The sequence below is a fragment of the Alosa sapidissima genome, chromosome 15 (assembly GCF_018492685.1).
Source record: "Alosa sapidissima isolate fAloSap1 chromosome 15, fAloSap1.pri, whole genome shotgun sequence".
Classification (NCBI taxonomy): Eukaryota; Metazoa; Chordata; class Actinopteri; order Clupeiformes; family Clupeidae; genus Alosa; species Alosa sapidissima.
In genome coordinates this window covers 11,403,038-11,418,498 of record NC_055971.1, presented here as the reverse complement: position 1 = coordinate 11,418,498, position 15,461 = coordinate 11,403,038, and the positions used below count along the sequence as shown (strand labels likewise).

The 15,461-nt window shown below is 41.5% G+C and overlaps 1 protein-coding gene across 1 annotated transcript; it reads right to left on the bottom strand.

Moving 5' to 3' along the window:
* Positions 1–2,315: 2,315 nt before the first annotated feature.
* slc19a3b (solute carrier family 19 member 3b) lies at positions 2,316–15,446 on the bottom strand. Its single transcript, XM_042064295.1, has 11 exons — positions 15,093–15,446; positions 14,434–14,732; positions 13,796–14,007; positions 12,230–12,463; positions 9,770–9,962; positions 8,979–9,120; positions 7,287–7,779; positions 5,493–5,608; positions 5,331–5,369; positions 5,024–5,185; positions 2,316–2,754 (listed from the first exon to the last, which is right to left on the bottom strand). The coding sequence occupies exons 1-7, from the start codon at positions 15,237–15,239 to the stop codon at positions 7,642–7,644; spliced, it is 1,365 nt and encodes a 454-aa protein (XP_041920229.1). The 5' UTR covers positions 15,240–15,446; the 3' UTR covers positions 2,316–2,754; positions 5,024–5,185; positions 5,331–5,369; positions 5,493–5,608; positions 7,287–7,641.
* Between the last annotated feature and the right edge of the window lie 15 nt (positions 15,447–15,461).

The window sequence follows — 15,461 nt, the reverse complement described above, 5'->3', positions numbered from 1 at the left end:
CTAGTTCAAACTTTTGCCAACTTAATAAAAGCTTAACTCGTGTCACACTGTTCGCCAACAGCATCTTATTTGTTTTCAAGTAGCAGGGAATTCAAGCCAAACCATTGCAACTCTGCCATCAATCATTATGTTAAGCCCGCCTAACGACTCTATACACGATTTGATTGGCCTGATAGAAGTTTAATTTTTCGAGCTCACAAGCCAACTGAGAGTTGCTAGACTAGCCCTGCATGGCTGCCGCTAGGGTGCGTCTAGATTTCTAGGCTAGCAAAAGCATGTCACTTGCTCAAAATGGATTGTCCATTCCTCAAAAGCAAGTATTCATGTCAATGAAACTGCCAGTGTCATCAACATGAGAAGTCTTGACACCATCGTTTATGAACAAATGGATTTGTCATATTTTCATTATGACAGTTTATTCTCTCAGTGTTTTCCAATGCAAAAAAAGGTCAGAACTCGGTGACACTTCCTGAACATGCTCAAGACGGCACTATACACTACTTGTACAGCCATTTGAAAACTACAGTAAAGTTACACATTGCTGTAGTTAGGGGAGTAAGTGAGTACAAGACACTGAATACGTATGTTTCACATTTTTTATGCTCTTTGCAGTTCTACAGCATTGTGACCAAATTTGATAACCAGTTCAACAATTTTGTATGTAATGACTCAAGCAATAAAATGAAGACTATTAGTTTTAGTGGGAACGACACTGCAGCATCCATAAGTATAGTTCATTTTGATTGACATGACATAAGCAAATGATAATGTTATAAAACAGCAGAGAATTGTATGAAAGCAACTGATACATGTCCAAAAGCATTTGCATTTGTTCAGAGGAAGGAGTAATTGCTACTATGACGTACACAAATGATTAAATGTTGTGGAGGTTGAACTAATAGAATTTTCATTCTGATCTGAGAAAAGCACCAAAGCGACTGAGAGAAACTGTAATATGATTATATAAAACATGTAGAAATATGACCTATAATAGGAGGAACTCCAACTCTGAGTGATATTCATTTGAAAAAAAAATTTCTGGAAGGATGTTGAAATTTTGGACTTGACACGCAATTGGAAAACTCCAAGCTGGAAATATTCAACTTCCAAGTTGTCTGGAATACAGCATTTATTCTGAACATGGGGTCGGGGAACTATTAGGTCCATCAACAGGGACCACATGTTCCATTTCCGGTATTTTTAGTGAGCGGCAGGAGGAAACTTCACACTGCAGAGCAGATTAATACTCTCTCACAGTGCAGCTCCATGCAGTTACCAAGAACATTTCTGCAGCATTGAAAGTGCCCAAGAGCACGATAGCCTCCATCATTCTCAAATGGAAAAGTTTGAAACAACCAACAGTCTTCCTAGATCTGGCCGCTCAGCCAAACTGAGTAATCCGGCATGAAGGGCCTTGGTCAGACATGTAACCAAGGACCCAATGGTCACTATGAATGACATCTAGAGTTCCTTTGAGAGGATGACAGAAGCGTAAAGAAGGACAAACATCAGTTCTTGTATCCTTTCCCAGATCTGTGTCTTCCCACAACCCTGTCTCGCAGGTTTACGGACAATTCTCTCGACCTCGTGGCTTGATTTTCACTCTGACATAGACCATCAACCTTAAGAGATGTGTGCCTCTCTTCATAATGTCCAATGAATTGATTTAGGCACAGGTGGACTCCAATTAAGTTGTAGAAGCATCTCAATGACAATTGATAGAAGTAGGAGGCACCAGAGCTCATAGAACTCTGAAGTTCGCCTGCAAAAAAGAACCAAAACAGCCATCTTTGCCCATATAAGGAGATCCAGTTGTTAATTGAAGCTAACTATCTATGGTTAAGTTGCATTGCAAGTTAGCTCTGGGGTAGCAAAAATCTAAGTGTGCCGCCTTCACGTACCGGAGATCACAGTATCCACTCGAAGGCAGCGGACAAAAGTGTGTTCAGGAAAACGTCTGCATTTCAGACTTTTTCATCCCCACCAGAGTTTAACAGGTGCGATAATTCAAAATCCCCATGTTATTTAGGAAAAATCGCCAGATCCCGGATGTCAAAAATGGCTGCTTTTTTGTAGGAGAAGGTTTTTTTTGAGGCAGAGGTCTATGGCAAGTGTCATAACAAAGGGTCTGAGTACTTATGTAAATTAAATCTTTCAGTCTTTTATTTTTTTATACATTTACAAAACACTCCAAACATATGCTTTTTTTAATATATATGTGCTGGACTGGGTGGCGGTCATATTTTGTACTGCTCTGCCGTACATCTAGTTTTTAAACAGATTTTAAATATCAAAAGACATAATAATGCAATAAATGATGGTAGCTCATGACTGGTGGTCACTAATGCCTTTTCAACTTTATTTCAGAGGTTTTGAAATTCTTCTCCTGTTCATCTTCAGACTCATCAGTGGTGTCTATGGAGCCCTCTTTGGCATGCTTCTTGGGGTGCTTCTTGTTGCTGGGAGGCTTTGGGGCATCGTTGGGAGGCTTTGGGGCATCGTTGGAAGGCTTTGGGGCATCGTTGGGAGGCTTTGGGGCATCGTTGGGAGGCTTTGGGGCATCGTTGGAAGGCTTTGGGGCATCGTTGGGAGGCTTTGGGGCATCGTTGGGAGGCTTTGGGGCATCGTTGGGAGGTTTTTTGTTCTTTCCAAACACGCCCTGCATCCATGCGCCTGCACCTGCCAGGGCTCCGCCCACAGCACCCCCTGCAGTTGCCACGGCAGCTGTAGCTCCCGCAGACAATCCAACCGCTCCTGAGCCAGGCAAAGAACCCAAACATGCATCAACACACACAAGGGAAAAACAAACAAACAAAATGTTAGCGGTAAGGTAATTGCTTTCCTAACATCATGGTTAGATGTAAATGGATTTTAGGCTACTCTATAAATGTATACAGTACTTATGACTTCACTTCTTAGTTGTTCCTTATACAGTCTGTACTTTGTAGTCAACTATGCCCTGCATGGCACCAATTTGTGATTAAACATACTTGAAAACTTATTTAATAAATATAGTGGGGTACTGTGTATAGGCAATTTGTCATTTTCATTTCAAATTAATGCAAAAGTTTGTTTTCACTTCTAAATTGTAGATAAAGGTCTATAGAACAATTTTGATTCGAGGGCCAATCAAGCTGATCAAAAAATTGCCCTCCAATTAAGAGTTTATGTAGATTTCCCATTGAAAAGTATACAACCAGTACATTTTGGTCTAAACCATGAAGGGGAAACTGATTCTACCATATATGTTTTGAAAGCGTACACCCTCAGGATATATGATATGACATAAGGTATGCTCCACCCTCCTCGTTACCAGAATTGTATAAAGTATCTGAAAACCACACTTGATCAGAAAATGACTAAAGTAAAAGTAAAAGTCATCTATAAGCATACCACTTAAGTAAAAGTCTAAAAGAATATATTATTTACAGTACTTAAGTATGACAAGTAGCCCATTATAAAAAAATACTCAAGTACAAAGTACTAATAAAAGCTTTCGAAGGCCAGATGCGGTGACAACCCCCTCCCTTCACTATGATTTTAATGAAAAAGAAAGCAGTCAGAACTTTGGATAAGCTATTAAGTTTGTGCAGTACTTGGTGCCTACACTTCATACACAATGTCTTCGAAGCCTGAACAAAGGTTTGCCTGCCATTCATTTTTCACTGCTTCCTTTTGATGTTGACGTTTATCCAACATGTTTAGAAAGGCAGCTACATCACACTCAATAAACACACTGTGAAAGTCTGCAAAAGTGCTATTAATGAAAAGCAAGCAGTTAGAATTTTAATTTAATTCAGCTCCGTATAACCTACATAGGCCTTAGTGCACTATGCCTTATAGCTATATTTGCTTAACTCTGTCACTATGTCTTCATTCATTGTTGTATCCTGTGGTGACCCCAGGGGGGTATTTCAGAAAGCAGGTTTACTGGCTTAACTGGGTATGTTAAGACAGAGTAAGCGGTAAACCTGGGATTTCAGTTCCAAAATGAGCAGGCTATGTAAGTCACTATGGTAACGTAGGCTCAGAACTTAATTGGGTATGTTAACACAGAGTAAGTGGTAAACCTGGGATTTCAGTTCCAAAACGTTCAAAAATGATCAGGCTATGTGAGTAACTATGGTAACATAGGCTCTGAACTTAACCTGGTAGGGGGTAGGTTTTGTTCAATTATGTTCGGTTATTTTAGTGCATGTTCAGCCAGGCCGCTATTTTTACACTTGTCACACAATGGCGTTTCATTTTGACGAAGGTCCGATTGACAAAGAAGCACAAAATCATGTAATATTCATCCATGCAATTCACCGTGAGAGAGCGATAAGACCACAACATCACATGATATCCTGTCTTTTCCAAACGAGTTTTGCAAGAGCGCTACAGTTTTTCAGCTGAATCCTAAACATAAGCTACTTAAAAAGCATCCCTACTGTACATTACGCATCGTGGATTAGAATAGAATAACATAAATCTATAATGTAGGCTAGCTAGCCTACACCATAGTGGACATTTGTCTTTGGCTCACCAGACATAGACAGATGGACAAACAACATCTCAGACATATTGAAGATATCATTAAAACAAGTAGAAAAAACATATAGAAAATGAATAAAAAAGTTTAAATATAGGCTACATAACAGCTCAGGTATGTGTGTTGTCACTAAGTTTGGTTAAGAATGCTGACGGCATTTGGGATCAATTTTTTTTTTTTTAATATGCTACACTTTTTGCCTCTCTCCAAATTATGTGCATTGACGATCGCTCTCCGACTAGGAGTTTTTGTAGTGTTGGAGACGCAGAGCATATCGGCAAGCTGTTGGTTGTCGAACCAAAATTGTTCTATAGACCCCTATCTTCCATTTAGAAATTAAATTTAAACTTTTGCATCAATTTGAAATGACTGAGTGCCTAGTCACCCCACTAATAAGCTAATTTCCCATAAAGTTGGCATGTTCTTTCAAAGTGCAAATAGTTAAGACATACTGTATGTATTGTATTGTATTGTTCATGTATTGTTTCTCACCTGCTGACTGGAGGAGAGCCACTAAGCTCCCGGCTGCGACTTCACCTCCGTTAGCAACAGCAGCCGCTGACATCATGCTGGTGGCGAAAGAGCCTGCTGCGATGCCAGCTCCAGTGAAACCCGCGGCTGTCAGAACAAAAGGTGCCGCGGCAACAGCTCCAACTACAAACCACAGGCAAAGCTCAAATTTAAATCAGGCAGGCCTTTTAGACAGGCTTACTGTATTTTAAGAAGTTTGTAAGCCCTATTATCCACAACAGAGACATACTGATGAATGGAAAAGGAAACAGATTTATTTTATGGTTACCTGCACCAGCTGCGACACCCACAACACCAGCAACAGCCTCTGTAAAGAATGCAACCCTCATTAGAACTGAGCACTAACGAGCATCCTGATATGAACAGTTAGGTCATTTTTCAGACTTGCATCCTCATATTAACAAGAGACGAGGCAAAGAAAATGTCTTACTCTTATTGATACCCATTGTTGTTGCAGTTGAGTTGTTGTTGTTGTTGTTGTTGTTGCTGTAGGCCCTGTACAAACACCTACTTCTCTTCTGTCTCGCTGAATTCAAAGCAACTGACCTGCAAATAAAAGAGGACACATCCCCCGTCATCACCTTAATCTATTAGAGGTCACAACTTCAGTTATGCTAACTGATGGTGCATTAAGCAAAACAAAGTTAGATTAGGAATAAAACATGCAATTCATCACATAGCAAAAAAACCCTGCTGCATTTAGAGATCAAAACTGATTCCTATTATTGTAATCATCCAATCATTCATGTCTCAGGTAAATATGCATGCATGCACTGAGAGGACTGCGTTAAACCACAAGGCTTGTTTTTGGTGAGTTAACATGGGGGGAGACTACACGTCAGACATGACATTAGTTTTTTAATTAATTAATTAACTTTTTTTAATCGTTTGACAGCCCTAATAAAAACGTAAAATATTTAACCGCAGCAATTTACTAATGTAGCCTATGTGACGATTCTTCTCGTCACCATTTATTGTAATCATTAACCATGACCTTGGCTTCCCTTATGAGTCGCCACTGGCAGACAGCCTAATAAATTGATTGCAGGCAAATCTGTGGCCTAGCACAGTGAAATGCAATCAGTCAAATTATTACTCATCCTTACAGTGGACACCGCAATTTGGAAAAACAATATATATTTGCTGCTGATCCCTTTGTGTTCATATCATGTTTACTAGTTTTGTGGTTTGCATTATAACTTGTTATAAATCCATAGCAACACAGTATATTATCATCTAATGTTGTGATAGATAGACCTTAGTTCTATTGGATATGACCAGTTTTGAACTTCCATTTGCTATTCGTGGCCTGCAGGCCTCATTGACCTGAGCTCATGCAAGTCAGAGAGGGGAAGATACTAGGGAAAGGTTCCAGTGGGGGCTGGCATAAGCAAAGAGGGGGAGTGAGGGTGTGTGTGTGTGTGTGTGAGATAGAGAGAGAGAGAATGTAGGCCTACAGAAACGCACAATACAGTCGATTGATAGGTAGCCTATGTGCCTGGACTCTTATACACTGACCATTTTCTCACCCATTCATTTCTAATGGCCAGTCATTTTTGACTGGGAATACACATGGGTGTTCTAAAGTTAAATAAAACACCCAAAATTGTTATGGAAATTCTCAAAATTTGTTTTGTGTTCAGATGCCTTGTGTTAACAAAGTCATGCAGCCTCATGATTGTCAGAATAAATATAAATATAAAAAGATTTGAGAGAAAAAAAAAGTAAATTGGTCAAACCGTAACACAACAGGATGGTTAATAGGATACCCACCATTGTGACCACAGCATGGGTGGTACAGTCGTGAGCTTTGGTGACTTCCATGCAGAAGACTTTCTATATCAATATCATGTTCTCTAAGGGCTACAGTACAGTATATGCATGGTTGAGCTAAATCTAAATCTAAATTGCTATTTATCCTCTTGCTAATTACTTAACCAGATTGGCCCAGTTTCACAAATAACAAAGAAAAATTATACATTAATTAACTGTTAAAATGAATCAGTTGTTAAAACCGATTGCATCCCAGGTGTGTAGTACCGGTAAACATATTATACAGTTTCTACAATAAGGATATACTCATAAACTCAAAAACATCAAACCACAGTCTGTGAACATGTAAGCAGCAATGTGACAAAAATGTGTTAAAAAAAGAAAGAAAAAAAAGTTAAATCACTACTGATGCCCATATTAGTAAACTTGTAAACTGGTTTTATAAACTTACTCTGCATATTAGTCAAAATAAATAGCTGCAGAGGCATGCCCAAAGCACCCCCCCCCATGCATGTCCAACGGGCCTGCAGTTGTTTGATTCATACAGGATTAGTCATTATAGCTGTTACATTTATAAACGGAAGTTTTCACCATTAGCTCATTCCCATTATGACTTCACAGTGCTTCAGTAGATCATATTGTATAGGTGTCTGTTGTAAATGCACATATAAATCTTAAATGCATACTCAAAATACACTCCTTTTGTTATGGATCTCAGTCAGCTATAGGGAGTGGGCAGTGGACAGTGGGTCTGTGTCTAAGATGTCAGCTTCCAGTGGGATGCCTTGCCAGTTTGTTGTTGTGGATCACAGCCTCTGAGAGGACAGGACCTCTTTGTGTGGTGTGGGGTGTGTGGGTCTGCAGTGATGCCTGCAGGCGGTGTACAGTCCTCTGATGAAGAACACTGTGGAGATGGCAGTATAGTAGCTCCCATAGACAATGAACTAAAATAAAAAACACACACATTCAACACACACACACACACACACACACACAATAAGATTACGACAACGGCACTTTGTGTTTGTCGTTCCAAGATATTGTAGGTTGGGTTCACCTTGATAAAGAAATGACACTGCAAAACACGGGCAATATGAATGCCAATGATTATGGTGGAGTTTGAATACTACCGCCAGTGATGAGGATAAGACACAGTGCCATAGTGTGTAACAAACAACACAGTTGAATATAGCTGGACCCCTCAGATGTATTGGTTATCATAACTGTCAAATCAAACCCATGAAATCTACTTGGGTACTGTTTCAAAACATTTCGATTAGTTCTTCAGCCGGCCTTTGCCAGTTACAATAGCACTAATCTTCCTTCTCAAATAGTAATAAATATATAACCTTTTTTTTAATCTATAAGTGTTTATCCACTTTTGATGACAATAAAGTTACAAGAAGAAGTACAGAAACACAGAACTTTCACAAGATGGATATATGCATTAATGGTCTTATCTATTCTTTTCCTCAAAGTGGCAAACATTACAAACATTCACCACTAGATGTCTCTCTTCCGTCGACATCTGTATGTGCTCAAGTAAACAGTCAGACATTACCTACAGTAGTAGGTGTTACCACCTGCTATATTGGGAAAATTGTGGGGAAAAAAAGTAAGTAAGTAAAATGTATTGCTGAAGCACATTTTATACACAGCGTACACTGACCAAAGTGCTGTATAGAGTGCAACTAAAATAGATAAAAAAATAAATAAAAAAATATGACACTGTGTTGGAAATTTGTGTTGATTCATGCTTAACATGGAAGAGCTGTGCTCTTTTTAAACCCTGACTCAAGTTTGATGGCACCATGTATTTATAATGTAGACCTGGAGTGGAGAGGGACCACAGTCATCTCAGAAGCTGATGCTAGGTACTACAGCCAAGGAAGTACAAAAACAATCACAGCTACCTTATTTATAGTGTTCGGTTTTCGCCCCAAAACCACGAAAAGCAGTCACCTGAGCTATAAACAACTGGCCCCACTCACACATGTTTGAAACCAGCCAATAGGAAACTAACTTCTAGGCACCAAGAACAGCTAATGATAACTGGCTGAAGCTAACCCTTGAAAGTCCGACCCCCTGGATGACACAGCATCATCCATGTCTAATAGTATTTCTGATGTGGTGGGGCCCTTACCTGTGTCACAATATCCAATCCCAAAGCACTCTCGTCCACAATAATCGCCGTGATGACAGTCTGCAACACGAGAGCGACAAAGGTGTTGATACCAAAGGTCAGAGCATAGCACTCCATGGACAGGTTGGCAGCAATCTGGAAACTGGTGGTGCAATTAAACACATCAGTTACAGTAGTTCCAAAGCAGCTGTATGGTACAACTATTCAGACTGTGGACATTCCTCTTTGACAACAACAACAGGCCCACTAAGTGTTGAAACCTGTGTGCTGGTGGTGTGTGTCATTATACTGGAGTGAGTGAGTGAGTGTATACGGCATGTGTATGTGCGAGTTGATGCACTGTCTCTGCTGCTCTGCTTGTGTGTGTGTGTGTGTGTGTGTGTGTGTGTGTGCGCATGCGCGCACGCGCACGCGCACGCTTGTGTGTGTGTGTGCGTGTGTGTGTGTGTATTTATGTGTGTGTGTACTCTTGCATACATGTGTGTGTGTGTGCCTGCATATGTGTGTGTGTGTGTGTGTGTGTGTGTATGTGTGTGTGTGTGTGCGCGCGCACACACTTGGGTGTGTGTGTGTGCGTGTGTGTGTGTGTGTGTGCTTTGTATACGAGTGTGTGTGTGTGTATGTATGTGTGTGTGTACTCTTGCATACATGTGTGTGTGTGCCTGCATATGTGTGTGTGTGTGTGTGTGTGTGTGTGTGTGTGTGTGTGTGTGTACTCTTGCATACATGTGTGTGTGTGTGTGCTTGCATGTGTGTGTGTGTGTGTCTCTGTGCCTATTATCTGCACTCACGTAGTGATGGTGATGAGCAGCATGTAGGACGCCTTGAAGAGCACATAGCCGGCGTAGCAGAGCCAGATGCTGCTGGAGAACGCCATCAGGAACACGGCTCCCGCCCCCACCGCTGAGAACGCGCCCAGACACAGCTCCCCCCACCGGCTCCACGACACGCGTACGTGCCCCACCCCGAAAGCTGCTGCCGCACCTGAGGTGACAGAACGGCCATGGGAAACCACCAAACAGAACAGAAATGCACTGAGTGGATATCTCTGCATAATGAGTGCTGACATACCTTTACAGTAAAGAGACAAAACACAGCAGCACTTTAAATGATACAAAAATGTGAAAAGTAGATAAACTAGGACAAGGCCACTTCTAACAACAGCAGTGAAAGACCCAATGGACTTTAGATGGAATGGAATTTACATCTAAAAACACCATGAATTCTATAATTGTCAGTAATTAGTCTGTAATTAGTATCACAGTGTTTCCATAATGATGACTCTGACTTGTATGTTATGAGCACCACTGTAGTCTTGCAGTCTTACTGAAGGCACACTAGGTTCCAACGTTAAGCTGCGGGACTGAACTGTGTTGCTGCATCGATCCTGCTTCCGGCTAATCTTAATTGGTCTGTCTCTGTTATTGTCTTGTCAGACATCCTGAAAGCCTTGAGGTCCTTATCGGACGCCATCAAGGGTAGAATTACCTTAACTCTTATCGTCTTAATTACTTTGCCCTCACATCCTTCATTGCTTCTTCCCTGCAGCGATGTAATCTACAACTCTGGTCTCTCTCTCTCTCTCTCTCTCTCTCTCTCTCAAACACACACACACACACACACACACACACACACACACACACACACACACACACACAGCCAATGCCATTCTCTGAGAGGAATCGACGTCCCTGCACCTCTCCTAAATGCAGTGTTGAGCCAATGTCGTACAGCTCCTCTGGAGACTAGCTGTTGTAATAGATACACTCGGGATGGTTTGACTTTTCAGAAGGAAATTTGTACTCTTCCGGTGTCAGTTATTAAGTATATCTTAGCGAGCACACTCACCAAGGGAACAGTAATATTTGGACATTAATGGGATGGTGACACCAAGACAAAGGAAATGTTTTCTCAAACTCAAACCTAACTTGTTCACCTATTCAACATCCACATCATGATATAATTTGCAGTATGGACCGGTATATTTTTTTTTTTCAGTATAAATGCTTCTGAAGGGGAAAAGCCCAGGTATGGCAATTGCATATCAGCTGTAACTGTACTCTTAACAGTGTGACTAGTAGAACATATTTCACACTGCACCATAAGTAAGTAAATCTTTTTTTATTATAGCAGGTATTGGCAAAATTACCTCTGCCTTCCAAAATAACTTCTTGCATCATCTCAGTGTGCATGTTTTCATGGTATCCTGCTATCTATCTGTATGCCTGTAGTCAAAAAACACACCTTAGGGCAAATGCATATCCTTAATACCATATGCCATTTTTAATTTTCACCCTTAGTTGCAAACATTGTCTGTACCTTTGATAACGGCCTTTAGCTCGTCTGTGTTGGGTCTGGTATGTTTCATTTTCCTTTTCACAATACCCCATACATATTCTATGGGGTTCAGGTCAGGTCAGTTGGCTGGGCAGTCAAGCACACCACTTTGTGGTATTTTTGGCACTGTGGGCAGGTGCCAAGTCCTGCTGAAATAGGAAATCACCATCTCCATAAAGCTTATCAGCAGATGGAAGCATGAAGTGCTCTAAAATCTCCTGGTAGAAGGCTGCATTGACTCTGGATTTGATAAAAGACAGTGGACCAACACCGGAAGATGACATTGCACCCCAAATCATCACTGACTAAGGAAACTTCACACTGGAATTCAAGCAACTTGGTCCACTCCGGTCTCTCCACTCCAGACTCTGGGACGTTGATTTTCCAAATAAAATGCAAAATTTGCTCTCATCTGAGAAGAGGACCTTGGACCACTGAGCAACAGTCCAGTTCTTTCTATCCTTTTTCCAGGTGAAACGCTTTTTACGCTGTCTCTGGTTCAGGAGTGGCTTGACACTGGGAATGCAACACTTGTAGCCCATTTCCTGGCTCTTGATACACTGACACCAGCCTCTGTCCACTCCATGTGAAGCTCCCCCAAATTGTTAAATCATCTTTGCTTCACAATCCTCTCACGGCTGCAGTCATCCCTTTTGCTTGTTGCAGTACTCCCCATGATTGTGGTTGTGTGTATTGAACCAGATTGGGAGATTTAAGGCTCAGGAAACCATTACAGGTGTTTTGAGTTAATTAAGATGATTAGAGATCTACTTGGGTTGACATTTCTGTTTAATATACGGTACTTTTTATTCTAATATTTTGAGATAGCCGATTTTGTTTTTTCATGAGCTGTAAGCCGTCAAAATAGGTCTATTCTCGTTTCACCTCTCCCCACCATCACCCCTCTCTCTCACCTACAAGAGTGCAGACGGCCTCCACCCCACCGTTGTAGATGGCCGCTGTGCTGGACGGCTCCACGTGGTCCCACATCAGCTGCACGTAGTTGAACACCTGCGTGTAGCCTGACGTAGCTAACGCCCACCACAGGGACCAGCAGACCACTCGGCCTGAGCCGTAGCCCTCCCTCAGGGCTGCCCACATCTGGCTGACCACCCCAACTCCTGCCACCAAGCTGCCCTGGCAGCAGCCTGAAACATAGGGACAAACAGCCACAGACGGTATTTAGATGAAGTGGGACACTGTATGACATGTGAAATAAAAACAGAATGTGGTAATCTGCGAGTATATACCCATATTTAGATGCAAAAAGAACATAGACAACATGTTAAATGTTGAAACTGTCAATAATAATAAAATATTATGAAAAATGTAGCCTACATTCATTTTGGATTTGAAGCCAGCAACACATCTCAAAAACTTTGGGACGTGGCCTGGAAAAGTTGTATAATACTACAGAAAAGGAGGAACATTTCGCAACTAATTAGATTAACTTGGGTGTAAATAGTGCATTCTAGAGAGGCAGAGTCTTTCAGAAGTAATGATGCAGAGATTTAGCCTTATTTTGTCAGACTCAATTTGTTTCACTTTGTGAATACACAACTCTCCACTGGGACTTGTTTCCAACCCTAGCATTGTAATGGCCATATGCTTTTTGTTAGATTTGGAAACATTGGTCCAGCCTAACCAATCACATTGATCAGGGATTCCTAACATTATTTCCTACTTCACCTAACCCTTACAAACTGATAATAAACCGCATTGGCAGTAAGGAAACAATTAATTTACCTTGTCCACATGCACTGAAGATAACACCAGGATTGAATACAAGGTTTCCCTCCTCACTTACCAATATGGAAATGCCCCCCATACCTCAAAGAACTACTCACCCCACAAAATACAAAACGCTCCCTCCGCTCCACTCACTCAAACCACCTCCTCATACCCAGAACCAAACTAAAGACCATGGGGGATAGGGCTTTCTGTGCTGCTGCCCCTCGTCTGTGGTATGCCCTCCCTGACTGCTTAAGGGCACCACAAACCACAGACAGTTTTAAAAAAGGGCTAAAAACATTTCTTTTTAGCAAAACTTTTGGTGCTTCAGTTTTAGATGGTTTTTAGATAGTCCTGTTTTAAATAAACATTTTTCTTTGGCTTTTTTTACTTTTTAACCTGTAGCACTTTGAGATATCTTATGAAATGTAAAGTGCAATATAAATAAGATGTATTATTATTATTATTATTATTATTATTATTATTAACACGCAACAGCTAACAGTGAGGCTAACAGTGAGGCTCTCTTGCTACAATGTTATATCATGTGTATGGCAGCTTTATTAAATATAATGTAAGTTAATGGAAGAGTGTTGTGTGGCTGCTTTAAAGACAACTGGAAACCTAAGAATTCCACATAGCTCCTTTAACAGAAACAATGTATTGCATTAAAATCAGGGGGCGTGGCCTTTAAGGCCTGAACATCATTTCCACCTTGAGAACCAAGGTGTCGCACTGAAGAAACCCACCTCCCTTCTCCACTTCACTTCCTGACGCCTGTTCCTCAGCTTCCTCCCCCGCCTCTGCCCCCTTAAAGAACATCCCTCGCCGGGGTATGGGTATGGCCAGGGACACCAGTAAAGAGACGCTTACCGTGCCCAGCGTAATGGCATTGATGTGGAACAGACTGGTGCCCACGAGGGACACCAGCAGCTGACTGAGGGTGGCACCAAAAGTGTACCTGGAAGACAGGTGAACAACCTTTAACAACCTTTACCAATCACACCTTTGCTGCAGTGCAAACAAATCCCATACACATCCCCAGAGCCTGACTAGAGGTGAGGATGGAGAAGACACATAGCACAATGGCTCAAATACCTGACTGGTTATGATGCAACTAGACATAATTAATATACTAGGGTATTGAAATCGGGTCTGTCCACCTCTCTCTGAGTTTGTTTGTGTGTGTGTGTGTGTAGAGAGTCACGATATCTCGGTCCACTACATCAATCATCCAGATCTGCAGTATGTAAATTATTTCTGATAATGTGTGGAATCTCAGCAATTTATATCCATGCATGTTACTTCTCCATGCCAATGCTGTGTGTTCATGATGCTGAGTGTGTGTCAGACAGAAGGACGCACCAGCGTGTATACAGTAGCCTACCCAATGAGCATGGCTGCACGGAGGTAGCCAGTGGCCTGCTGGTAGCGCTCAGGAGGGACCAGGCAGTAGATCGACGAGAAGTAGGCCACCTCCGTGGAGGTCACCACAGCGTAGTTGACCTGCAGCGCTGTCATGGCCGCCAGGCTGTCTGAGAAGCACAGCAGGCAATAGTTGGAGACCAGGGCGGCCCCCTGCAGCATGATCAGAGGCTTGTAGCGCAGGAAGTCCGTCAGGAGGAACACTGGGAAGAGCAGGGCCAGGTAGGAGTAGGTCCAGATGGGGAAGAGGTAGTTGGTTACCTGGAATGTCAAATCGGGAGAATATGTACCAGACAGATAACAAATGTTTCTCAAATGTCTGACAAAGACTACATTCTACATTCATTAATAGGCCTACATTAAAGGCTACCAAGCCATTAAAATTTAGAAAATAAACCTTAACCTTAAATAATTCTCCAAATACCAATAAGCCTGACATCAGCCTCTATATGGCAAGGGCTCAAAATATTGTATCATCTACAATAGAAAAAACAGTTTGTGCGTACCCATCTGGACAGAGACTTTCTCATAAAATAATAAACTTTCTTATCATAAACTTTACTCAGTATGCCTGTAACCCTACTGTTTGGTGTTATGAATCACAACTCAAGCCATTCTCACCACTTCCTCTGAGATGTTCTTGGGTCCCACCAGATACGGAGTCAAAAAAGGTTCAGCTGGCCTACAGTTGGCAAAGAACCCGTACAGACAGAGGATTGCAGTGGGATAAATCCAGCCCCAACTACGAATCTTCTGCTGGAGATTCATTTTAACAGTGTAGGCTATGAATAGATTTAAGAAAGCCGGCCCAGTTCTATATGCTATTTCTCCTCTGACATAAACGTTCTTATGGCCGCAACATGTATGTAATAGCTTCGTACAATATAAAGTAGACTTTGCTCTGCGGAAGAAGATAACTGATCAACTGATTTTTGCTAGTCGTTGGCACGTTTTTCTTTTTGCTCACGTGCTAGCCTACTAACAGTTTGA

Excerpts from the sequence above, each read along its gene's own strand:
- slc19a3b (XM_042064295.1), bottom strand. The coding sequence starts at position 15,239 with ATGAATCTCCAGCAGAAGATTCGTAGTTGGGGCTGGATTTATCCCACT. Across the intron at positions 14,733-15,092 it reads AGAACATCTCAGAGGAAGTG|GTAACCAACTACCTCTTCCC; the intron begins GTGAGAATGGCT and ends TTGACATTCCAG. Across the intron at positions 9,963-12,229 it reads GGCCGTCTGCACTCTTGTAG|GTGCGGCAGCAGCTTTCGGG; the intron begins GTGAGAGAGAGG and ends CTGTCACCTCAG.